The 27,619-nt window shown below is 40.6% G+C and overlaps 1 protein-coding gene across 1 annotated transcript in view; it reads left to right on the top strand.

Annotated features, from left to right (window-relative positions):
* The window catches only part of LOC128049713 (bifunctional heparan sulfate N-deacetylase/N-sulfotransferase 3), a 164,381-nt gene extending 152,142 nt beyond the window's left edge, over window positions 1–12,239 (top strand). The window contains exon 13 of the mRNA XM_052642025.1: window positions 12,120–12,239. Coding sequence (XP_052497985.1) covers window positions 12,120–12,239 — 120 coding nt within the window. The remainder of the gene's footprint in view (window positions 1–12,119) is intronic.
* Window positions 12,240–27,619: the final 15,380 nt, after the last annotated feature.

The raw sequence follows: 27,619 nt of genomic DNA, 5'->3' as shown, positions 1-27,619 counted from the left end.
AATTAATATATTTCCCAAATGTATAACATACTAGCAGATAATTTAAGGTCTGGAGAATGGAGACACCCAAACTTTGCCATAGACAGGAAGCATGTCATGTTTGTTCTGTTCCAAATGGTGCCATGGCCATGGTGGTCACTTAAAGCTGTAGTTTTCCCACTTTGTTGGCCCTATATTTTCACTACACATATATTAAAAAGCTTACTACACATATATTAAAATGTATTAATACTTTGATTTCATAATCAGTCCTGTTAATGTGCAGTTTGGACATAAGAATGCAAGTAGATTGATTTTATTTTTAAAAATAACTAACTCAAAAATTCAAACATTTGAGACTGTTTTCCCACAACGTTTAATATATTGTGGTAACTAAGAATCCTACATTGGTCTGAGAATCCTAACATGGTCTGAACTTATCTGAATCCTTTTTGATACTTGAAGACTTTCAGGACCATTTTTTTTTTATTCCAGTCTGATAGAGACAGAGCTTTGTCCTCACTAAGCTCATAATTAAATTCTATCTAAAAGACATTCTAGGGGTTCTTTTGACAAATAAAGGGTACTCTCAGAGCTACAGTTTTCTTTGGTGGATTATTAAAATATACCCTTCAGTGCACTATAAAAGCAGTACACATTAATAAATATTCAAGGGTCATTTCCGTAGCATTTCAAGACAGCAATATAAAATGTTTCATTTTCATGTATGTCAAAGCTATCTCTCCGTATATTTACTGAAACCAAAACATTTAAGACACTGTAAAACATCTTCCTTAGCATTTTATTTTACTCCCATCAAACACATACTGAGACATGATATTAAATTCATGGTAGAGAAAGATTAAAAATCTAAAACTTTTCAGGATATCACTAGTTCCATACCCCTCAATAAGGTTTCTCTGTAATATATTCCTAAGATGTTTTTTCTCAAAAACCTCTGACATAGATATGTGGCTTTTCCATACCAAGCAATTCTTTAATTTTCTGCAGATACCAGGTAGGTGTCCTATAATTTAATCCAATTCTGACACCAACTACCCAGGGTTAAGTACAGTCCCCACAGATTAAGAGCTCAGTCCCACAAAACTGCCCCCTTCAGACTTTAGTAACAAGTAGTGGGGTCCCAGGTTATTCACACATCTGTCCAACTTGGCTACAAATCAGGGGTTCCCAAGAATTCCTCCCCAGATTTTATAATTTGATATAATGACTCACATGCCCCAGAAATACTTTACTTCCTGTTATTATAGATGGAGAGGTACACAAGACAAGGTCCAGAAGGGTCCTGAGCACCAGAGCTTCTCTTCTAGCAACCAGCCCCCGTCTGAAGCTATCTAGGGACCCATACGAGTCACTTCATTAGCATAAACTTGGGCATAAAAAGGAACTTACTGTATTGCCGGGGTCCAGCCCCGGTGGATCCAGGGTGATTCGAAGGTGGGGACGGAGTCGGCGTCTTTGGAAAAATACATATTTAATCACAGATATAGAGAGATTAGAAATGGATAGTGTAGTAGGAAGATTAGTGGAGAAAAGGAGGCTGAATAACTTGGATTACGTGGAATAGTATCCATGCTCCAGATGGGAATTCAGCCAGAAAAACAGGAGCAAGAAAGAAGCGACATGGGGGAATCAGTCTTTCCGGAAACTGATCCAATTTCTTTATTTTTGGGTTTGCTTATATACCTTTTGTTACACATAGAGATGAATACAGAGTCACGCAGGGGTCAGCAGTCCTGACCTTTATCAAAATCAGGTGCTTCACATAAATGTATTAAAAAAAGGTCTTAGGGATATTACATCATCTTCTGGCCATGAGTGAGACCTGCTGACATTTTATGATCCTTTCTTTCTGATAACCAAAAAACTTATTTCTTCCAAGGGTGTTTTTTCTTAAACCAGGCACCACCCTCCAAATAAAGTTACATTCCTATAGGGTGAGGGTGTAGTGAGTTACAATCCAGAAAGGAATTTATTTAACCCAAGGTTAACATGATTAATCTTAAAGGTTAATACTTATTTCTCCTATATGCTTAAGGGTTAATGCTTATTTCTCCTATATGCTAGTTATATTCATTATAAGGGCAGGGAGTATGGAGATTTAGCAGCAAACATCAGCCCAACAATTGAAAATCCTTTCACCAATGTTCCCCTTAAGATCTATTTAGTCTTAAGATATGATAAAGTTACATTTTTACGTAGCAAGGACACAGTGATTTATAACAAAGTACAGTGATCTATTACAAAAGAGAAAATCCATTAACTCAAAAAGTCTAGTAATGCTAATATCAAAAACTACTATATTTCCTTTACTGTATTCCAAATACATTGATTAATATATTCCCAGGTGCCTAAGGATATGTAGGCCTGGCGGCAATCATTGACTCAACAAGAAGAAAAAGCCCTATGCTAATTAAGACTCTCAAAATACTCCAAAACTCTCTGTGCTGTTTATGGTTAAGAGGTAGTAAACAATCATGTGGCAGGAGTATGGATAATCCTGTCACACAAGCTAGTCTGTCAGCAGAGAGGTTTGACCCCAGACATCCTTGTCCCACCCAGAGGAGGGAATTAGCGGCAATTATTGACACAACAAATGAAAAACCCTTCACCAATATAATTCCTAACCAACCCACCATACTAATAATTTCTAACTCCCCAAAAGAATTTGCCTTTAGTAAGTCTAAAACATCTCATGCCTCTCAGATTGGGAGGCTGTAAACAATCACATGTGGCCGGACGAACCTATACAGGTGGGCTAGATAACCTTCAGAGGAGTCCGTTGTTATGCACCGAGCCCATATCTCCAAACCAACCGAGAGAGCGAACAAGTCCACTGTGGTAATGCAAAGGCAAGAAGGGAATTTTTTATTTCTAGCGCGCTAGGGCTCAAGCCTCCTCCGACACAGCGGAATCAGACAAGAGCCCCGAACAAAGCAGTATGGCGGTTTATATATAGTCAGCTCTTTGTCTCAGTTACAGGGTACTTGGCGATACCTGATTGGACAGGCAGAATGAGCTCATGCAACGCCTTCCTTATGCTATCGCATATAGAAATCTTTCCTTATTTGGTTAAGGAATGTTCTTCAAGAAAACAGGAAACATGACTCAGGTCCCTGGCGCTGTTATGCACCTCACTGAGCCGACCACCCTGCCTAACATTCCCCCCCTGTTCTTAGATCATACAGAGGAATCCTCCTCTGGGTCCTGAGATACTGTTTGATATTGCTGCCGAAGCACGAACAGCTGTACTGTATTAATGCGCTCTTTTACAAAGGCTACAAGTCTACTGATAATACAAGGGCCAAACGTAAGCATTATTAGAAGGATTATCAGGGGTCCTAGCAGGGTAGAGATTAAAGTAGTCAGCCAGGGGGATTGTTGAAACCAGGACTCAAACCATCCCTGTTGAGCCTCACGCTCTCGTTTACGCTGGGCTAGCCCCTCTCTCACTTTGGCCATGGATTCCCTAACTATTCCAGTATGGTCTGCATAAAAACAACATTCTTCTCCTAGGGCGGCACAAAGTCCCCCCTGTTGCAGAAATAGCAGATCTAGCCCTCTTCTATTTTGCAAAACTACTTCAGACAGGGAAGTTAAAGATGACTCTAAATGACTAATAGACTGTTCTATACGAGTGATGTCTTCATCTATGGCCGCTCTTAAAGAGTTAAATCCTTGACTTTGCATGGACAAAGCTGTTATTCCAGTTCCGGCCCTGGCTATTCCCAGACCAAACATAGTTGCTATGGTTATGGCAGTAATGGGCTCTCTCTTAACTTTATAAGCTCTTTCTTGTTGATTAAGAGTCAATTTGTGGGCCCAATAATCATATACAGCTTCTTCTGGTCGATACAGTATCTTTGGTATCAGAGCCACCATAACACAAAATTCTTTTTTAGGATCAAAAATGGAGCTATGTACACAGGGAGTCAACCCAGTGTGAGAGCACACCCACCATCCTCCCATCTGTGGAACTGACCACCTGGCTACAGGCAGACTCATGAGTTCAACAGTAAGGGCACACAATGAGGATCTGTCTGGCGGCACTTTGCCCATACATAGTCCCTTTCCCCACACTTCTCTCATTGTAAGGCCTACTTTTCGTTCTCCCCATCGACATTGGGGAGGATCGGTGCTGTTGGCCAGGTCGTAAGAGGCGTTGAGGCAGACTGCCTCATAATAAGGGGGAATTAAGTTGTAACATAACCAACAGGATTTAGTTGCCTCAGGATGGGTTTGATTTAAGGTAGCATAAGCTGCCTTTACTAATTTCCATAGTGGATCTGTTTGTCCAAGTTTAGCAAGGGGGCCCGCCTCTGGGTCTTTTGTTGGTCCCTGGGATGTAGGTAGGGAGGTTGTCGGGTGGAGAGTTGCATGGACCTGTTCAACGGGGTTTGGACCGATACTATACATTTGTACCGGTTCTAAAACTTGACTCACAACAATGGTCCCGTTATAAGTAGTCAGGTCATTTCTGGTCTGAAGTTCCCATGATATCCCATTGATGCAGGCCTTCTCTTTTTTTTTTTTTTGCTTTGTCAATGTTAAACCTTATTTTTACCTGGGCAAAGTTATGATCCTTTTCCCAATCGGAGTATGGAGGTACGGGTCCTACAAATGAGAAGTTAAGCAAGTCCCGATTCCTACATCCCACCATCTATACCCTGGAGTCTCTGACCCATCATTAGAAGTTACACAGTCCCAAGATTTACAATAAGAGTCCTGTATCCCCCCACAGATCTTCCAGTTGTGCCTGGGTGCACCTGGACATGCCCAGAATGCATGATTCCGGAGGTAGCCCCTTTTCCAAGGTACATTTACCACCGGCTTAAGGTCAAAGTATAAGTCTGGCCACCAAGTATCTGGTGGATGTATTGCGGTGGTGGAGTTAAGCATCTCACGTGTTAGTCCATTTTGCAGTTTCCAGGTGATTTTGACGGGTCGGAGCGGGTTCACGCTGGCAGCTTCGGAGCAGAGTAACATGGTCATCCATTAGATGGTCCAGACGAGTTGCCTTGGTCCTGTCGACGACGCCGGAGCTTCAGCCTCAGGGGGTTGGATGGGTGCAGAGACGCTTCCCATTCTTTTTTAGCATCTTCCTGCTCTGCTGAAGTGGCTGGGCGTACGTGGTTGCAATGCACCCAAGGCCCGATACCGTCGACCTTTAGGGCAGTTGGGGTGGTAAGAAGAACAACATAAGGACCCTTCCATTTAGGTTCTAGTGCCTTGGTGTGGTGCCTTTTGACCCACACCCAATCTCCGGGGCCGATGTTATGTGAGGGGATAGTCCCCTTGTTTTGATCCTCATGTATTTCCCGGAGCAGTTTCCAGACGCAAGAATGCACTTTGCCCAAAGCCATCAAAGCCTCCTGGAATTGCCCCAAAGTAGAAGGTGGAAGTTTCTTTCCTTCAAATATTGGACATACAGGAGGAGGTCGCCCATACAGAATTTCAAATGGGGTCAGATTAAGCTGGTAAGGAGTATTACGTGCCTGAAAGAGGGCGAAGGGAAGGAGAGTCACCCAGTCCCCGCCAGTCTCTATAGCCAATTTAGTTAAAGTTTCCTTTAGGGTCCGATTCATTCTTTCAACTTGCCCCGAGCTCTGTGGGCTGTATTCACAATGTAATTTCCATTTGGTCCTTAGAGCCCGGGCAAGGTTCTGAACTATTTGGCTCACAAAAGCAGGTCCATTATCAGAACCAATAGTCACCGGCAGGCCAAACCTGGGAACTATTTCTTCTAAAATCTTTTTAGCCACTACCATTGCAGTTTCTCCCTTAGTAGGAAAAGCTTCTACCCACCCTGAGAAGGTATCTACCAACACTAACAAGTACCGGTAACCATACTTGCCTGGCCTTACCTCGGTGAAATCTATTTCCCAGTGCTGCCCTGGCCCTTCTCCCCGATACCTCAGTCCTGCGTGTTGCCTCTTTCCTGGCCTCATCTGTTGACATGCCTTACAAGCATGTACTATGTTCTTCACAGTTGTTTGGTGCCGGGGGAATCGCAGGCGTGCAGTTTGAAAAAGCATCAGAGTCTTTTTCTCTCCCAGATGAGTAGACGAGTGTAGATGCTCACACAGTTGCCGTCCCAACTGAGCAGGGAGTATCAAGTAACCATCGGAGTCTCGGTACCATCCATCCTCTCCTTGTTGGAGGTAGGGACATTCCTGGATCCAGGCAAGGTCTGTGGATGAATACTCGGGGGTTGGGGGCAAAGTTCCCATACCTGGGGGTGGAAGTCCGATCGCCAACACCGGAGCGATGAAATCTTCATTAGCCGCTTTTCAAGCCGCCAGATCTGCGGCACGATTTCCTCGTGCCGTGGGGCTGTCCCCTTTTTGATGTCCAGGAACATGTACTATTGACACAGCCCGAGGCAACTGCACAGCCTCCAGAAGTCGATGGATTTCTGGCAAGTTTTTAATCTCTTTTCCTTCGGCTGTCAAAAACCCCCGTTCCCGATATATTGGGCCCTGGATGTGTACCGTGCCAAAAGCATAGCAACTGTCAGTAAAAATAGTTATTCTTTTTCCTTTAGCTCTCTCTAATGCTTGAATCAGGGCAATTAACTCTGCTCTTTGTGCTGAGGTGTCTGGGGAAAGAGTCTCCGCCCATATCGTCTGTCCAGAATCATCTACCACTGTGGCCCCCGCCCGTCTCTGTCCATCTTTTACATAGCTGCTTCCATCTGTAAACCATATTAGCTCACTGTTATCCAGTGGCGTATCTGTTAAGTCCTTCCATATTGCCATTACCCCGGCCAGTATCTCATCGCAATCGTGGAGGGGGCTATCCCCCTTCGGATTGGGCAAAAGAGTAGCTGGGTTTAGAGTGCAGGGCGTTTGAAAATGAATCCGTGAGGTGTCAAGTAGCACGGCCTGGTAGTGTGTCAAGCGGGCATTGGAAATCCATTTACCCGGGGGTTGTTTCAGAACTCTCTCTATAGCATGAGGAGTGTAGACCAAGAGTCTCTGTCCATAAGTCAGTTTATCAGCATCATGGACTAGGAGCACGGTGGCTGCGATGATTCGGAGGCAAGGTGGCCATCCGGCTGCCACTGGGTCCAATTTCTTGGAAAGGTCAGCTATGGGACGCTTCCAAAGTCCCCACTTCTGTGTTAGTACCCCTTTTCCTATCCCTCGCCTTTCATCTATAAATAATTGGAAAGGCTTAGATGGGTCAGGAAGGGCAAGGGCAGGAGCTTCCAGCAAGGCACGCCTGAGCTCCTGAAAGGCCGTTTTCATTGACTCAGTCCATTTCCAGTCTTTGTTTTCTTTGGTCCCTTCATACAGGGGCCTGGCCTTTTCTGCAAACCCCAGGATCCATAATCGGCAATATCCCACAGTTCCCAGAAATTCTCTCACTTGTCTAGGGTTGGCCGGCTCAGGGATCTGGAGGATGGTTTCTTTCATAGCCTGTGTTAGCCACCTCTGGCCCTGTTTTATCTTATAACCAAGGTATGTAACCTCTTGCTTGGCAATCTGGGCCTTTTTGGCACTGGCCCTGTAACCTAAAGTCCCCCAAGGTTTGGAGAAGGTCACCTGTTGCCTCTTGGCACTCTTTTTCCGTAGTCGCTGCCAGCATAAGGTCATCAACATATTGTAATAAAACAATGGTAGGGTGTTCAACCCGATACTCACGGAGGTCTTCATCCAAGGCCTCGTTAAACAACGTGGGTGAGTTTTTGAAACCCTGTGGTAAGCGAGTCCATGTCAGCTGCACAGGAGTCTGACCACCGTCTTCCTGCCATTCAAAGGCGAAGATCTCTTGGCTTGTAAGGGCAAGAGGCAGACTGAAAAAGGCATCTTTAAAATCTAAAACAGTATACCAAACGTAGCTTGGTGGCAAGCTGCTCAGCAATGTATAAGGGTTAGGAACCGTAGGATGAATATCACTCACCCGTTTGTTGACTTCTCGCAGGTCTTGAACCGGTCTAAAATCAGTTCCCCCGAGCTTCTTTACGGGAAGCAGGGGAGTGTTCCATGGGGACCGGCACTTTCTCAAGACCCCAGCGTCTATGAGGTGTTGTATGTGAGGAGTAATTCCTTGCCGAGCCTCTTGACTCATGGGATACTGCCGCACTCTCACTGGTGTGGCACTGGCTTTTAGTTCCACAATAATAGGGGGCCTCTGTTTGGCCAGTCCCATTCCTGCTGTTTCAGCCCAGGCCTGAGGGTATCTCTGAACCCATGGCTGTACTTCGGGACTTATTGTCGCTGGTGCCTCTGGCAAGTACAGTCTGTATTCATCCTTTAATGCCAGAGACAAGACCTGAAGAGGATGCCCAGTTCCATCTAAAACTGACACTTGCCTGTGGTTGAAATGAATTTGGGCATTTACTTTAGACAGTAAATCTCTTCCCAGCAAGGGCGCTGGACACTCAGGTATCACCAGAAAGGAATGGGTCACTTGGTGGGTCCCCAAGTTCACATGCTGTTTTGTAGTCCATCCATATCATTTAGTCCCGGTTGCTCCCTGCACCCAGCTACTTTTCTTAGACATGGGTCCATCTCTTTGGTTTAAGACTGAGTATTGAGCTCCCGTATCCACCATGAAGCCAACCGGTTTCCCCTCCACATTTATAGTTACCCAGGACTCGGGGAGGGGCATCGAGCCCTGACCCCCCTAGTCACTATCCTCACCCCTATAGAGGATATGACTGTCTGGAGAGGGAGTCTCGTTCTTGGGATTTGGGGGCCTCTCTTTTAGGTTTTTCTTGGGGCATTTATCTTTCCAATGCCCAATCTCCTTACAAAACGCACATTGGTTTTTTTCAAGCTTGCACCTTGCAGGTTTTTCCTCAGTCTTTGAGTCTAGCTTTTTCCCTTTTGGGAACCTATTTTTGTTTTCAATTCCGGCGAAAAATATCTGAGCCAGCTCTTTTTGGTTCTTACAGTTTTCTTCAGCTCTAAATTCTCTTTCTTCCCTTCTAATGCGATCCTCTCTCTCCTCTGGGGTCTCTCTATGATTGAAAACTCTCTCTGCTGCCCTCACTAGATCTTGCAGGGACTGTTCACCCAACCTCTCTATCTTTTGTAACTTTCTCCTAATATCGGGGGCTGCCTGATTCACAAATGCTAGCATAACTGCTGCTCGAGACTCATCTGCCTGTGGGTCCATAGGAGTATACTGTCTAAAGCTTCCATTATCCTTTCAAGGAAGGCTGCCGGGCTCTCATTTGGCTCTTGCCTCACTGAATTTACCTTGGCTAAATTAGTTGGCTTTCTGGCGGCCACTCTAAGGCCAGCCATGAGAGTCTGACGGTACACTCGGAGATGCTCCCTACCTTCAGCACGTTCGAAGTCCCAGTTGGGTCGTACCAAGGGGAACCCCTCTTCAATGAGGTGAGGCTGTATTGTGGGCCTCCCATCCACCCCTGGCACATTTTTCCAGGCTTCTGACAGGATCCGTTCGCGCTCTTCTGTAGTAAAAAGTACCTGTAACAGTTGCTGACAATCATCTCAAGTGGGATTGTGAGTAAAGAGGATAGATTCTAAAACATCAATAAGACCCTGCGGTTTCTCAGAGAAAGAGGGAGTTTGAGTCTTCCAATTGTACAAATCACTAGTGGCAAAGGGCCAATACTGATATGTCCGTTCCCCGCCCTCTCTGGCCGGCCCCGCCCAGACCGGAAATGTGTGAACAGTGGAGGAGGGAATTTCCAGGCCTTCTTCTTCCACTGCGCTGGCCATTTCCCTTGCTCTTCCCCGAGTTCCCTGGGCGGGGCCCCCTTCCCTAGGAGGAGCCGAGGGCTTGGCCCTCCTCCCGGCTTCTCCCGATGAAACTTGTGGAACCTGTGGAAGCAAGGGCGGATGTGGATCCGCGTACGGGGATGGGAACAACTCGGTTTCCAGGTCAATCAGATTAGGATACAGAGAAGAAGTTTCCTGGAACACCGGCTTAGGTCGTTTTTTGTCCTGTTTTTCTTCTTTTTCTTCAGAAGCTTTCATGACTAGTACCTGTGGGTTTAGCGAGGTTGGAGTCGGGGAAGAGGGATGGGGAGGTTTAGGAGGTTTAGAAGGAGCGAGAACAAAGGGTTTAAGCCATTCCAGCAGGTTTCTCACTAGATCCTGCCAGACCAGAATGTAGGGAGTCTGGTCTGGGTGCCTGGCAGGACTAGGGGTAAGCACCCTCTCTTTAACTGCCTGGATAATTTGGGGATTGAAGGTTCCCTCTTGTGGCCATCCGACATCAAAGGTGGGCCACTCGGCAGAACAGAAAGTCACCAATTTGCTCTTCTTCACCAGTAACGAAAGATTCTGAGCTCTAGACTTAAAATCAGAAAAATGGTCAGTCATCAGAGACAGCGGAGTAGAAGTAGATTGCCCCATGTGTACAGAGAACATGGACAATGACAACAAGACTCAAATGGACAGTGCCGGCACACAGAGTCACAGAAACGACACAACAAACAGATTCCAACTCTCAATATTACTTTCAGTCTCCTTTATAGCACTAGAGACCCCTTCTCTACTTGCAAGTGTCTTACCGTCAGGACGTCCTCAGTGCCAGCTGCCCTCCCGGTTCGCTACCGGGGACCCGGCCTTACGCTGGGCTTGCCTCTTCACTTTACACCTAGATGCCTCCCCAGTACGATACTGGGCCCTGGACTTAATCTAGGCCTCTGCACTGCTAGCACCGGTGCTCAGAGCTCTCAACTCCTAATGAGATTATTCCCTTCTACCAGGAGAGTTGTCCTCCCCGGTAGGCCGGAGATCCCGGACGAGCCCCCAAATGTTATGCACTGAGCCCGTATCTCCAAGCCAACCGAGAGAGCGAACAAGTCCACCGTGGTAATGCAAAGGCAAGAAGGGAATTTTTTATTTCTAGCGCGCTAGGGCTCAAGCCTCATCCGACGCAGCGGAATCAGACAAGAGCCCCGAACAAAGCAGTATGGCGGTTTATATATAGTCAGCTCTTTGTCTCAGTTACAGGGTACTTGGCGATACCTGATTGGACAGGCAGAATGAGCTCATGCAACGCCTTCCTTATGCTATCGCATATAGAAATCTTTCCTTATTTGGTTAAGGAATGTTCTTCAAGAAAACAGGAAACATGACTCAGGTCCCTGGCGCTGTTATGCACCTCACTGAGCTGACCACCCTGCCTAACATCCATAAGCTGAAACACTCTTGTCACGCCCAGGAATTTTTATTGACTTGGAGCTGCAAGTTAACTCCTTCTCTGAGATAAATGGTTATGGGGGAGAGCCCCCCGTAAAGTCAGAGGTGTAGGTGACAGCATAAAACAGACTCTGGTTTTGGGGTTAGATGCTCGGGAACAGGGGGTTTCCTGAGGCTTGATCATGCCTTTGCGTATGCCAAGCCTCCTTCCTCATGACCTTTGCCATGGGTGGAGTTCCTCACGCTGGCTCCCGGCAATAATCATAAGAGATTTGATTTAGGTCAAAGCTGAATGGTGGTTTTCCCTACTTTCTTCTGTTTAAGCATGAATTTTGCAATAAGGAGCTCATGACCTGAGCCACAGTCAGCTCCAGGTCATGTTTTCGCTAACTGAATAGAGCTTCTCCATCTTTGGCTGCAAGGAACATAGGCAGTATGATTTCATCACCATCTGGTGATGTCCATATGTAGAGTCATCTTTTGAGTTATTGGAAATGCTATAACTAACATGTTCTCTTGACAAAACTCTGTTAGGTTTTGCCCTGTTTCAGTTTGTACTTCAAGGCCAAACTTGCCTGTTATTCTGGGTATCTATTGACTTCCTACTTTTCCATTTCAGTCCCCTGTGATGAAAAGGATGTCTTTTGGGGGTGCTAGTTCTAGAAGGTGTGATAAGTTTTCATAGAACCATTCAACTTCAGCTTCTTTGGCATCAGTGGTTGGGGCATAGACTTGGGATTACTATGATACTGAATGGTTTGCCTTGGAAATGAACCAAGATCATTCTGTCATTTTTGACGTTGCACCCAAGTATTGTATTTTGGACTGTTTTGTTGACTATCTTGTGCTAAATAAATAGTCTGCATGCTTAAAATCAATTTTAAGCCACAGTGTAAATATCTACAGATATAAATAAACATCATCAAAGTGTATTAAGTATACTCCAACAAATAAAATTGAATGTCCTTGTATCTCCTCCTCCCACCTCAGAGCAGAGCATTTCTATCCAGCTACTATCGTGACCACAACGTGGAACTCTCCAAGCTGCTGCACAGACTGGGGCAGCCTCTGCCATCCTGGCTGAGGCAGGAGCTGCAGAAAGTGAGATAGCACTGTGAGAAAGCTCGAGAATGCATCTCCATGGAATGCTCCCCTCTCCCAGAGCTTCCAGGAGCTACCAAAAGGTGGTTTAAAAATATACCTCTTAAAATGAGAATAGAAAAACAAAGTTCTTTCCACGTGCTGGCACGTGGATGATTAGAAACAAAACAAAACTAAAAGTATTTGTTACAAGCCTTGAGGCCTATGGCCTTTCTCTTAACCCATATCTGAGCCTGTGGGGTTATTGGAGACTACTGTGCATTCATGTGTTAATCAATAGCAACCAATATAAATATCAAATACCAATGCAGAACTGTTCCATTTCGTAGTAATATTTACACTTTTATATATCAACTAAGATTATGTCTCTGTAGACTTGTAGGCTGCTGTTTGCCTGTAGAATGTTTTCTTATTCTTTGATTCTATAAAGTGTCCTACAAAACAAAAAGTAAACATCACAATGTAGCATAAAGCGCCAGAGGCCTAATGCCCGTGAAAACTGCTTGCAAAAATATAAATCCACTGAAGTATTTAGAAAGAATTATAATTTATAATTTGTCCTAGATCAGAGAATGGTAAAGTTATATCTGAGCTTTATCTGCATCGAAAAAAAAAAAAAAAGATAAGTATTATAGAAGGAAAAAAGTGATTTTTCATCCACATAGTCTAGCACATTTCTGTAAAAGTTTCCAATGTCTCTATCATTACATAATTATTCTTCTGAAAGGTATGTTGTACCAGCTATTGGATGGGAAATAGAAACACACTGAGTATACCAAAACAGTAAGAAGCAATATAAAGTGTACTGACTAAATCCTCTAAAAGCAAGAAATTGTAGGGGTCTGAAGAGATATGATTGACAGCTTATGTCCCTTTGCTGTGAGTTGCGGATCAACTCCAGTAGTTCTCACTGGTTCTACAGAAATGTTTGCTCAGAATCTGAGGTCTATGTCATCTCCAGAAACAGACAGACTTTTTAATGTAAACAACTTTTTCTTAATGCTCCCAAGAAAAAAACCTATTAACTGAAATCTAAGGACAGTTTCTCCAGATGATATGTTGGGTTATTTACGTTTAAATACAGAAAAATTACATTTTTTCAGATAATTCAAAATGAAATTGTATAACGCAGAGATCTGTGACAAAAAACAAATTAATGTATGATTTTTAATCTCAGATTTGCAATGGTACAAGGCAGAAAAAGATAATCAAAGCCAAGTGCCATTTTTTTTAGAACATTTTATACATCACTTTCATGAAAGACAATAGAACACAGTTACATTTATGGGTTATCTACTAAATTAAATGGAGGAAGTACCAAAATGAGCCAGGCATGGTTCTTAAAATATATTTTACACTTAAATTTTTAATGATTATATGATTAATAAAGTATTCAAAAAAAGAAAAGAATGTCATGCTGATTTTCCTGTACTTATATTTACTTAGTTTTTAAATATACTAAACACACAAGAAATTTAAGTAGTAAATAAATTCCTTGCTATGACTTTATAAGTATGATTAGAAAAAAATTATGCCCAAATAGTTTCATTATAATATGAAACTATTATGGCCATTATAATGGCCATTATAATATGTGAAATTGAATTCTATCAACTATTCACTAATTAGAAAACAAATTTTGAGATACTTTCACTAACTATTCATTTCTAAAATTGTATTATAAAAATTAATTAAATGTTTTAAAGTTTTGTATACCCAAATGATAAGCCAATTTTTTAAACAAACAAGCTATTAGCAGAAAGAATTAGACAAAGAACCAGATTTTAAGATCCCTGACAGTAAAAGCAATATCAAAGTCATTTGGACAAAGATGGTAAAGTCAGTCTTCCTGCTTACCGCTACCTTTATGAACAGCACATGCCTAACATACTAGAAAATGAATACAGCCTTTAATCTTCACTATTTTAAGAAAATTAGCTTAAGAGGGTCAAACATAGTGAGAACAGTCCCCAGGAGTTACATACAGTATTGTGTTTTCATTTTGACAACATTTCTACTGATTAAAAAAAAAAAAAAAAAGGAAAGGAAAAGAAAAACAATGCATTTACGCTCCAAGGATGAGATGTGCATTTAAACTTCTAAACAAAGCTCCTAATGGTGTAATTCTGTCTGGATAAACTGAGTCAACTAAACAGCTTACCCTTTAAGAAATGTCAAAAACACACTGGATGCTTGTGGGATGAAAGGAGAAATTTACTCATTCATAATATAGATATTATGCTACTTAGAGCAGCAAACCTTTGAAAGGAATTTTTATCACTCAGTGTATCTGGAAGACAACTCAAATTCTAGGGGACACACACACTTACTACACTGGATACTCCAGGTGGTTGTTATGTTCTTCTGAAAGTAACATAAATACACATGGGGAAAGAAACGGATAATGTGATTTCAAACTAGCTTTGTATGGCATTCTTTTTTCATTGCTTAAAATATGAAACTTCCTCAGGAAGAAATGAAATGGTTATTTCAGTGTTTATAGCTATAATATTCTTGTCATTCACATTGAATGAAAATTAATGGAAACATTTTTTTTTCTGAGTTTTTTAAAATAAAAAAAACTGAATATAATTCTGATAGTAGCATGGTACCTCATATGTACAACAATAAACTGTGATAAGAAAAGAGTTTGAGCCTGGTGATTTTAGGTAACAAGAAGGCATTTGTTTGATAGTTGGTGTTTGCCTGTGACCAAGTGGGAGGTGGTCATAGAACATAGATACCACTAACACAATTCAAAATGGAAAACTTCCCAGGAAGACATGAGTGTTATTTTTAATGATATAACCTTAAACAGATCTTCTAATCAATATTAGTTAGTTTTTGTTTAGTTCTAGTAGATATAAAACATTTCCTAGGGTCACTCACAAGACCAGAAAGTGAGAAGGGCACACAACTGATACTTAACGGACTTGAAAACCGAAAGTATCAGCATCTCTTACTCCTAGTGCTCTGCTCTGCTCCCTACAAATCAGCTGCTTTCTTTAGAGCTTTATATGGAGAATCCCAGGGATAGGGGAGCCTGGTGGGAGAGTTGGACACGACTGAAGCGACTTAGCAGCAGCAGTAGCAGCTAATCTCTCTCTCCTTAAAAATCTAGCAAAGCAGACCATCTATGCAAAAAAAAGAAAAGAGGGGGTCAGGAGAGTTAGACATTTATCTACATTTTCCACAGAACTTTCTTTTCTCTATCCCAGTCCCTTTCTTTTCTAAACATCAGGCTTTCCCGTGTTGCAACCCACCCTGTCATCATACACCAGTTGATTCTTCACAGGCTTATCTCCCAGACACACAGTTCTCCAGTCTAGGATACATCTGACCCCCAATTTTCCATGTGTGCCATCCTATGTTCTATTTACTCTGAGACCAGCTGGTGAGTGGTTAATAAACCAACCCCATCAATGTTAGTGGCTTATAATGACTTACAATATTTTACTTTTAAGAGATAGCAGCACTGCATTTTCCAGGAGATATGCTCAAGGCTCACCGATAAGGAGGCACTGAACAGTTCAAATAGTTCAGAAGGAAGGGATCTCTCTATTTTCAAATCACTCTCCAAGGCCGAGTTCTATTCTGCCAAAACTGACACGGCGTGGTTACCACCTACAGCATGGCTACTGCCTTCGTCCTGCCCCCCCAACCCCACGCACACACACACCCATCCCCAGATAGTCAGGAGTCATGGAAAGAGCAGTGAATCCCTGCGGTGGATAATCCTTGAGAAATTGTTTGTGTTGGCTTGACATGTTTAACTTCTTTTCACTTGACCTAAAGGCAAACTAAATTTTATAAGGTCAAGCCATTAATTTACGCTTTGAGGATAAGAGCTAAAGACACAATGTGTCATTGATTCCATTCCCAGAAAAACCTAGAATTTACTTTGAGTATGCCTTTCACCTGTGGCCAACGGTAGCTAAGGGAATTTAAGGGCCATTTCTCCCCGTCCAGTGCTACTACAAGTTCCCGCTATTTTGTCCTCAATTTATTGTCTACACAGTTCTCTATATATTCAATTTCTTAACAGAATCACGAAAATGTATTCATTTATTTATTAGCAGGTGAAATTTATTCTTGCCCTCCACTTCCACCTTCTTCCTTTAATCCTGTACTTATCTTACTCATTGAGTTTCTATCATTTCTCAGTCTATTCCCAAAAGTTATAGACACAAAGATTAATAGATCACTAAAATTGGAACCTGCTATATTTTCACCATCTCCTTTTTAGAAAAAGAAGAATCATGAATAGTGTCAGTGTTTAAAAAAGACATCCACTAGCCAGATTCAGGTCAAATATTTTATTTGCCTATCAATTCCTTCCACAGAAGTCAAAGCAAATTCCACAAATTAAATACTCACAGTATAAAGTCTCCAAGATGTTGCTAGGAAGAATGTATTTACCCACATTTTTTCATATAGAAAATGAATTAAACTGAATGAAATGTGAAACATTTCCAAAGCACCCAGGATCTGTGACAAATCTTACATAAAACCGTCTATATCAAGCTGTTTCTTGGTTATGAGGGAATAAATTAGGTGTAGGAAATGCCTGCTGTCTGCATTTCTGATGCCAAAACGCTCTTCTTCAAATCAATAAGTGAAATGGAAGGCAGATCTTGCTCTTAAATATTATGCATAATTTATACAGTTGGACCAGAAAGATTGGTCTTCCTTTCTCTATTTGGTAAATACTATTCTCAATCTGAATTTTTCAGTTTCAACCACACTTTAAACAGAAATGCAAGCTCAGGATGCAATATACTCTTAGGGCTACAGTGTATTTTTTAGAACTTAATTTATGTCTTTCAAAGTAAGCAAAACTTTTAAAAGCCCACAAAACATATACTATCAAAACCAAAGGGTCTGTCTACAGACAGACAAATAAATTGACAAATTTAAAAGAAGTTAAAGATTCTAATTTTAAAAACAATAAAAAGCTATGAAAATGTAATACTGACCAATTTTCATTCCCATCTGGGATCAACTTGATGAAACCATGTTGCTTCTGTCCCCAATTAAGGATATCCTGAGTACAACTGGAATCACAGACAGAATCGATTGGACTAATATAGATGTTGGCCCCGATATCGGTTCTTAACCAAAATAACACTGAGTAAGTCAGTTTTCCTTTAGGGCCTCAGTTTCCCCATCCTTCAGAGGAAGAAGTCAAATGAGATCGTTAGCACCAGCTCCTTCCATTTTATCACCATTTATTGTGACATGTGGCTCTCCGTGGCTCTCACACATTCTGCCACAGGCAGGAGCCACAGATTATCTAGGTGGGAAAGCTGGAGGCAGGAGTGGGGTCTGAGTATTTCAATCCCTCCTCCCTCCCTTCTGTTTGGAGAATACTCTGGTCTGCTTTTGGCCTGTCGTAAGTTCAGCAGAAATCTATTTTTAAATACACTATTTAAGGCCACAAACATAACCAAAAGAACAAAAATATAAATATATGCTTTAAAAAAATAGGAAGATGACCAAGACGGTAAATGAGTTAAACATTTACACGCATCAAGGAATAAGGGTCTAAATGAGCCAAACCTCTCGTCTTTCATGTGTGAACCAACAGAGGATGCTTCAAGTTGACAAACCAAGATGATAAGGTGAGTGAGAGTTGGTATTACGGAGGCAATAGACACAATTAGGATATGAATGGTTACTTACCTTTGATAAATGGGGCTGGAGTGCAGGACCAGGGAGAAGCATTTGAATTTTCATTTCCAAGTGCATGTACTACTTTAGTATCAATAGTAACAGCAATAATCTATCAGTTTTTTAAAAAATAACTATAAATATTCAGGCCCAACAGTAATTGGCAACTGATTTTAGCATCAGCTGGTGGATGTTATCCAGGAGACTAACTGGTAGGCAAGACCTCTGCGGTGATACAGAGCCTTACTTAGTGGTCACATGGCCCTCAAAGCAGAGTCTGTGTTCCCCCGGCAGACCCAAGTCCTTTACAGGGCATCTGCATGCTCAGAACTATTTTCATAATAATACCAGTTTATCATAGTCCCTTGTCATTGTGCTGATATCTTCACTGTTTTTGCAAGAGTAATCATGGGTCAAACTGCTGGTGCCTTAACAGAAGTCTCCTGGTCATTGTATTCCCCACCATCACACACTCATTTACAAAGTCAGCTTCAGTTAAGAAAACATGCAACAAGGCAGTAAGAATTATTAATACCACTCAATTTCATCCCCTTAATACCTATCCTTTTAATGTCTCTGTTTCAAAATGTGACGCATACCTGGAGTACCTCCACCATACACTGAAGTAGATAGCTGTCTCAAGGAAATGCACCTGAGTAATTATTTGATTTGCAAATTGAACTTCTTTTTTAATTTATTTAATCTGACAAAAACTAGTCGCCTCACTCACAGATCATCATTTTGACTTAAAAGAATGGCAGGAACTATGATTATTCAAACAAGAATTTTAAGACTTTTATTAATGAAAAAAGTGAGCCTGTCACTTTAAGAAAAACAATTAACAATAAATAACAGTATTTATTGCCAATGATAAAATTTGAGCTTTCAAGTGAAAATTAGAATGTTGTAGTTCTTGTGTACATTACTTGGAGCTTAACAGCATACCATTTTTTAAACACTTTCTCTGATGAGACTGATGGTGATATTAACAAACACAATTTTTTAATATTATATATTAAAATGTACCAACATTTGGAAGATCTGAATAGTAAGCCAGTATTTTCCAAACAACTGATGTATGAGGTTACAAAAATCATTATATGTAGCACAACCACTATAATAGTAAAACACCCATTCTTAGGCAAGATAACCTAATAGTTTTTAATGTAGCAGAGTGTGAAAAGGTCTTTGATTTGGTTTCAGATTCCACATTACAAATATCCTTTAAGAAAATACAACTTGTCCAGTCTTAGCATAGTATCAAAGAAAAATATACACTCCCCTTTCCCAAACACATATTTGGGTAAGCTTAGATTTTCTCTACACACTTCAGCAAAAGCAACATCAAAAGAGACTGAATGCAAAAACAGAAATCAGAATCCACCTATCTTCTACCTAACCCTCTTCCAACAACACAAGAGAGGACTCTACACATGGACATCACCAGATGGTCAACACCGAAATCAGATTGATTATATTCTTTGCAGCCAAAGATGGAGAAGCTCTATACAGTCAGCAAAAACAAGACCAGGAGGTAACTGTGGCTCAGATCATGAACCCCTTATTGCCAAATTTAGACTTAAACTGAAGAAAGTACGGAAAACCACTATACCATTCAGGTATGACCTAAATCAAATCCCTTATGATTATACAGTGGAACTGAGAAATAGATTTAAGGGACTAGATCTGATAGACAGAATGCCTGATGAACTATGGATGGAGGTTCATGACATTGTACAGGAGACAGGGATCAAGACCATCCCCATTGAAAAGAAATGCAAAAAAGCAAAATGGCTGTCTGAGGAGGCCTTACAAATAGCTGTGAAAAGAACAGAAGTGAAAAGCAAAGGAGAAAAGGAAAGATAGTCCCATGTGGATGCAGAGTTCCAAAGAATAGCAAGGAGAGATAAGAAAGCCTTCCTCAGTGATCAATGTAAATAAATAGAGGAGAACAACAGAATGGGAAAGACTAGAGATCTCTTCAAGAAAATCGCAGATACCAAGGACACATTTCATGCAAAGATGGTCTCAATAAAGGACAGAAATGGTATGAACCTAACAGAAACAGAATATATTAAGAAGATATGGGAAGAATACAAAGAACTGTACAAAAAAGAGCTTTACAACCCAGATAATCACGATGGTGTGATCACTCACCTAGAGCCAGACATCCTGGAATGTGAAGTCAAGTGGGCCTTAGAAAGCATCACTACGAACAAAGCTAGTGGAGGGAATGGAATTCCAGTTGAGCTATTTCCAATCCTGAAAGATGATGCTGTGAAAGTGCTGCACTCAATATGCCAGCACATTTGGACAACTCAGCAGTGGCCACAGGACTGGAAAAGGTCAGTTTTCATTCCAATCCCAAAGAAAGGTAATCCCAAAGAATGCTCAAACTACCGCACAATGTCACACACCAGTAAAGTAATGCTCAAAATTCTCCAAGCCAGGCTTCAGCAATACATGAACTGTGAACTCCCAGATGTTCAAGCTGGTTTTAGAAAAGGCAGAGGAACCAGAAATCAAATTGCCAACATCCGCTGGATCATCGAAAAGGCAAGAGAGTTCCAGAAAAACATCTATTTCTGCTTTATTGATTATGTCAAAGCCTTTGACTGTGTGGATCACAATAAACTGTGGAAAATTCTGAAAGAGATAGGAATACCAGACCACCTGACCTGCCTCTTGAGAAACCTATATGCAGGTCAGGAAGCAACAGTTAGAACTGGACATGGAACAACAGACTGGTTCCAAATAGGAAAAGGAGTACGTCAAGGCTGTATATTGTCACCCTGCTTATTTAACTTATATGCAGAGTACATCATGAGAAACACTGGGCTGGAAGAAGCACAAGCTGGAATCAAGATTGCCGGGAGAAATATCAATAACCTCAGATATGCAGATGACACCACCCTTATGGACAAAGTGAAGAGGAACTCAAAAGCCTCTTGATGAAAGTGAAAGAGGAAAGTGAAAAAGTTGGCTTAAAGCTCAACATTCAGAAAATGAAGGATCATGGCATCTGGTCCCATCACTTCATGGGAAATAGATGGGGAAACAGTGGAAACAGTGTCAGACTTTATTTTTTGGGGCTCCAAAATCACTGCAGATGGTGACTGCAGCCATGAAATTAAAAGACACTTACTCCTTGAAGGAAAGTTATGACCAACCTAGATAGTATATTCAAAAGCAGAGACATTACTTTGCCAACAAAGGTCCATCTAGTCAAGGCTATGGTTTTTCCAGTGGTCATGTATGGATGTGAGAGTTGGACTATAAAGAAAGCTGAGCACTGAAGAATTAATGCTTTTGAACTGTGGTGTTGGAGAAGACTCTTGAGAGTCCCTTGGACTGCAAGGAGATTCAACCAGTCCATCCTAAAGGCGATCAGTCCTGGGTGTTCATTGGAAGGCCTGATGCTAAAGCTGAAACTCCAATACTTTGGCCACCTCATGTGAAGAGTGTGAAGAGCTGACTGAGTGGAAAAGCCCCTGATGCTGAGAGGGACTGGGGGCAGGAGGAGAAGGGGAGACAGAGGATGAGATGGCTGGATGGCATCACTGACTGGATGGACATGAGTTTGAGTAAACTCCAGGAGCTGGTGATGGACAGGGAGGCCTGGTGTGCTGCCATTCATGGGGTCACAAAAGTCAGACATGACTGAGCAACTGAACTGAACTGATCTTCTACTAAGCCAAAGATTAAAGAGATTTACAAAGATGTAAGCCAACATCACTCTTTTCACTAATTTTTTTGTTTTGGAAAAGTTATATTTTATTAAAAGTATGATCTTATTATGGGTTTTCCCTTGTTCTTAAATGAATTAATATTTTTGGCTCCTCAGTTTGAATTTCTAGTATAGTAAATGTTGATAGATATAACCTTTATAAATTTTGGAGTCATCAATAATTTTGTAAAATGTAAGGGCTCTTGAGACCAAAAAATGTGAGAATCACTGGCATAGGAGTTAAAAGTAATTTATGTACCATAAACCAAAACTTATACCATCAAGTAATAGGCTAGAAAGAAAACAGATGGAAAGCCAGACTATACCTTCTATCATCTTCCTATTCCACTCCGAGACTGGACGTTGCCTGGCTGGAGATGAAGAAATACTGGAAAGGGAGAAGAAAGGCAAACATGGGTATGAGTTCAGGACTAGAGATTTTCTCTAAAACTGAGGCTCCAAGAAGAGAGAAAGCTGTGTCCTACTTTCCAAATAAAGGTTTGCCAAACAGCAACCTCCTCTGTGTGCTCTGCCCACTAATGGTTCAGGAACAAAATAGTGACAACAGGACATGGTGTTCTAGGCATACAATCTAAGACTGCACAGGTTCCACAGTGGCAAGAATAATATATGAAAATTCCCATTCTCCATGGGAAGCTGCAGAAGTCACTAAGAATGGGCCTTTTTAGATCCAAAGGGACCGTAAGCTAGGACCAGGAGGACATCTAATGACCTGCGCAGACTGATGACTGCAGGATATGAAAAGCCCAGACCATGGACGCCAGAGCACACTCACCAAAGGCTAAACTTGATGAGATTCATCCAGTGTGAGCAGAAGACAGATACGTCTGAGGCCTGGTGTCACCTTCTTCCTCATGTCCAAGACAACTCTGACAAGAAAGGAGAGAAGCATTCTTAATTTGGGTGTTTCTATTGCTGTCCATTCGCTAAGTCGTGTCCAACTCTTTGAAACTCCATGTACTGCAGCATACCAGGCACCCCTATACTTTGCTGTCTCCTGGAGTTTGCTCAGATTCATGTCCATTGAGTCACCGATGCTATCTAACCATCTCATCTTCTGCCACTCCCTTCTTTTGCCTTCAACCTTTTCAGCATCAAGGTCTTTTTCAGTGAGTTGGCGCTTTGCTTCAGGTGTCCAAAGTATTAGAGCTTCAGCTTCAGGATCAGAGCTTCTAATGAATATTCGGTGTTGATTTCCTTTAGGATTGACTAGTTTAACCTCCTTGCGGTCCAAGGGACTCTCAAGAGTCTTCTCCAGTACCACAATTCAGAAGTCTTTGGCTTAATTCTTCATTGTTTCTAAAACAGAATTAAAAATCCCTAAAGTGATGAAATAGATCTAAAATGGGACAGTCATTGAAAACTAAACAAAGCTACATTTCTGCACAGGTTGTAGATTATACCCACTATATAAGCAGTCTATCCCAGGTTCAATTAGCAACAGTGGAGATGCACACAAGAAGAACAAACAGCCAGGGTCAAGAGTGCGGCTGGACTTCCTCAGGAAGAGCCAGGGGTAGGCATGGTGACTTACTAGGCATGAGTGTGCAGATGGAGCACACTTGAAGATTTGCATCTTCCTACAAAATAAGCTGTTCCGTCCTATGGTGGACACACCGGGAGAGTCATGCCCTTGTGTGATATTGCCCTGAGTGTGGGCTGAACCTGTAGCTATGTTGGGACAATCACTCTCTTGATTAGCATACCCCACATTCAATCTGTCAAGACACCAACTCCACAGCTGCTCTGAGATAACCTCTTCTTTAACTTGGATATCTTCCTCGCTTCCATTCTGTTCTAATAATCTACTGTCAACTCTATACCCCAAACAACCTTTTTACAGATTAAGTACTCCTATGTTAAATATCCCGCAGCAGCTCTCCTTTCCAGAGTCTGAGGTTTTCCGTGACCTGATGTCCATTGCCTTAGAGATGACGGTTCACCTCGCACCTCCCTCCCTCTGCGACAGCTGCACCGGTTTCCATGCTGACTAACATGCAGCCCCTGCGCTGATGTTCCCTCGGTTGTCCACAGGGTCAGCTCCTGCAGTTTTTCTGAGTCCCTGCTCAAATATCATCTTTTTTAAAAAAAGCCAGCATCAACAACCTTACAGAAAATTTCACTTCCCTCGGTTCTCCTGATTCCCATTTCCCTGATCTAATTTGTGTTTTGCCATAGTACCTATAATCTTATAACTAATTGTGTAGCTTACTGATTTAACAACATTGTTGTCGTCTTCTCCTACTCAAATAAGCTTCATGAAGACAAATGCATTTGTTTTCTTTCATCACTGTATCCCCACATTCATGTATGTCGTCTCTGACATGTAATAGGCACTCAATAAATACTTGCTGAATTAATTAAATTTAGCAATAAATGGGGAAGAATAAAAGCAAAGGATGATAGTTTTAACATGGCATATTTTCTTCCATTTAAGCCTCAGAAAAAAGTATAACTTTTACCAATCAATAAATTTGGTAAAGATATATATTTCTGCAATCATGCAAAGACTTAAAAAAATATGTCTCTCTTCTAAATAATAAAAAACGAGTTCAGATTTTAAATAATAATGAATTTCTAATAGAACTAAAATTAGCAAAGTAACTTTTTCAAATATAAGATAAAAAAAACCTCTAGCCTTTAAGTAGTATTTTGTATTTACTAAATTATTTGTATAAATTACCTGAACAATTATTCTAAAAGGAAATATTGCTAGCTTCCTTTATAGATGAAGAAATGGGTATGGAAAGGACAGATAACTAAACCAATATCACACCAGAAGCAAAGTCAAAAATTTGAGATTTGAGCTCAGATTTAAATTTATTTTATACCTAACATCATTCTTTCTCCTTTACAAAACATGGCAGTTAGAAATGGGGACCTGAGCGAGATTACACTCAAATCCCAGAGCTAACCTTGGGTTAATTATTTTCCTGTGCTTCGATTTACTCATTTATATCAGTAAATGGAGATAATACTATAATTTAATTCAATTGTTGAGACAAAGAAATGACTTAATGAGCACGTGTAGACTCAATAAATATTAGTTATTACCATTATTATCACTATTATTATAATTATTACCTCTAGAAGGTAATAACAAATAATTGTTCTTTTCAGAATCCCTTTAGTGTCTGCTCATATTTCCATCTTTAGACATCCTCAGTCATTACTGTTCGGTACTTTAAAGAATGACGATTGCTCATTATTAGAGAAATGCAAATCAAAACTACAATCAGATATCACCTCACCCTGGTCAGAATGGCCATCATCAAAAAATCTACAAACAATAAATGCTAGAGAGGTTGTGGATAAAAGGGAACACTCATGCACTGTTGGTGGGAATGTAAATTGATATAGCCACTATGGACGAGGGTATGGAGATTCCTTAAAAAACTAGGAATAAAACCACCATGTGACCCAGCAATCCCACTACTAGGGATATACCTTGAAGAAACCAAAATTGAAAAAGACACGTGTCGCCCAATGTTCACTGCAGCACGATTTACAATAGCTAGAACATGGAAACAACCTAGATGGCCATCAACAGATGAGTGAATAAAGAAGCTGTGGTACATATACACAAAGGAATACTACTCGGCCATAAAAAGCACATTTGAATCATTTCTAATGAGGTGGATGAACCTACAGCATATTATACAGAGTGAGGTAAGTCAGAGAAAGATAAATATTGCATACTAATACATATATGTGGTATCTAGAAAGATGGTACTGATGAATTTATTTGCAGGGCAGCAGTGAACAAACAGAGAACAGACTTACGGACACAGCAGTGTGGGAAGGGAGGAAGGAGAGGGTGAAATGTATGGGGAGAGTAACATGGAAACTTAATTACCACATGTAAAGCAGACAGTCAATGCGAATGTGCTATATGACTCAGGGAACTCAAACAAGGGCTCTGTAATAACCTAGACTGGTGAAATGGAGAGGGAGATGGGAGGGAGGTTCAAGGAGGGGACATATGTATACCTATGGCTGATTCATGCTGATATTTAGCAGAAAAGAGCAAAATTCTGTAAAGCAATTATCCTTCAATTAAAAAATAAGTATTTTTAAAAATAAGAATGATGAGTATTTCAAAATTTTCATTGCTTTTATCAAATGTACTGAATTCCAGGGATCTCTTTCAGGACTCTTCTGATTTCTAAGACATATTATCCATTTGTATAAATTACCATACAAGTAAAAGGCTTTTAAATTAAAGAAATACAAAAGCCATTTCTCTGATATTAATTCTACTTGATTTGCTATAAATTTACTTGGAGAGAATAAACACCTACTAAAACATCTTATATAGTAAATTGGGGTATTTTAATACCACGTAAATTCTTTCATTTTCATTTTAAAAAAGAGTGTTAAGATTTTTCTAGATTCAGCTCAAGCTAAAATTTTTCAGAGCATTGTATGAGTCCTCTCAGTTATTTGAAGATCAAATTGAAATTACTTAATATAATCCTTACAGTCTCAAGAATATGTAAACCTCTGATATTGAGATTTAAGACAGTGAAGATCTATTTCAATTATAAACATTGACTAATAGCAATCAGTTTCAAAGTTTGCCACAAAATGTTCCCTGTAAAATGATTTCCATTAGAAAAACTTAAAATATATTGTCATAGGAGGGAAAGAAAACTCTCAATTTAAAACTTTGGCAAAGACAGAGGTAAGGTATGCCCCAAATCAAAAAATACATTTTTGTTTTAATATACTAGCTGGAAATTTTCCTTTTGAACGCTGTGTATAATTTCCAACAAAATTTTTTTTCACTTTTACCATCACAGTTTCCTCATTCAACAAACACTCACATTCACGGATCAAGTATTGCTATGGGTAAGATGAATATGATTACATCCTTGTCCTCTGGTAAACTGAGCAAAAATACTTCATTTCTCCAAGAGAATAACTCTCCACTTCCATACAGTCCAGATTAAAAATGTATCAACCTAAGCACTTTAGACAATAGGTAATAAATTAAATCTCTACTTGATTAATAAAGCATTTTTAAAACCCATACATCAAATTTGCATATAAAAGTACATGATATTTCAATTATATTATTAGAATCTGCATCTGGGAAAAGTTGTTCCTTTTATAAGGTTTTTAACATTCAGTATGGATATTTACTGTATAAAATTGAAGTCTACAGGGTAGGTTTGTAGAGCCATTATATATTCTGACATTTTCACGTTATTATCCACATATTCAATAAGCGAATGTATAAATACTCATGCGCAATAATAAATGAATGTATTTAATTTTAAACATACTTGTTCAAATTCTTTTCCCATCTAGGTTACTACAATGAGTAGAGTTCCCTTTGCTAGACAGTAGGTCCTTGTTGGTTATCTATTTTAAATACAGTAGTATGTATATGTCAATACATGTATTTATGTGAAAAACTGAATCGCTTTTGCTATACACCTGAAATTAAAACATTGCAAATTAACTATGTGGTACATGCATGCTCAGTCGTGTCTGACTGTCCATGGGATTTTCCAGATAAGAATACTGGAGTGGGCTTCCATTCCCTTCTCCGGGGGACATTAACTATACTCCAATATTAAAAAAAAAGAAAAAAAAAAAAAAAAAAAAACTAGTGTTAGACAGATTTGATAGGATACCAGTGCCACCTAGTGGCCTCATAAAAAAGAATGCTTGCCTTTTTCATCCTATTAAGTTTTACATAAACATAAGCTTATCTTTTTGGAGAAGGAAATGGCAATCCACTCCAGCGTTCTTGCCTCGAGAATCCAGGACGGGGAGCCTGGTGGGCTGCCGTCTATGGGGTCGCACAGAGTCGGACACGACTGAAGCGACTTAGCAGCAGCAAGCTTATCTTTTCACTGATACAGGTGTTGATAATATTTACAGCACTAGAGTAAATGTTTGACATCACAAACATCTATAAAGTATATTATAAGGGAAAATAAAGGAAAACAGAGAATTTTAG

This window comes from Budorcas taxicolor, chromosome 6 (assembly GCF_023091745.1).
Source record: "Budorcas taxicolor isolate Tak-1 chromosome 6, Takin1.1, whole genome shotgun sequence".
Classification (NCBI taxonomy): Eukaryota; Metazoa; Chordata; class Mammalia; order Artiodactyla; family Bovidae; genus Budorcas; species Budorcas taxicolor.
Note: the sequence above shows the minus strand (reverse complement) of the source record. Positions and strands in the feature narration are given on the sequence as shown.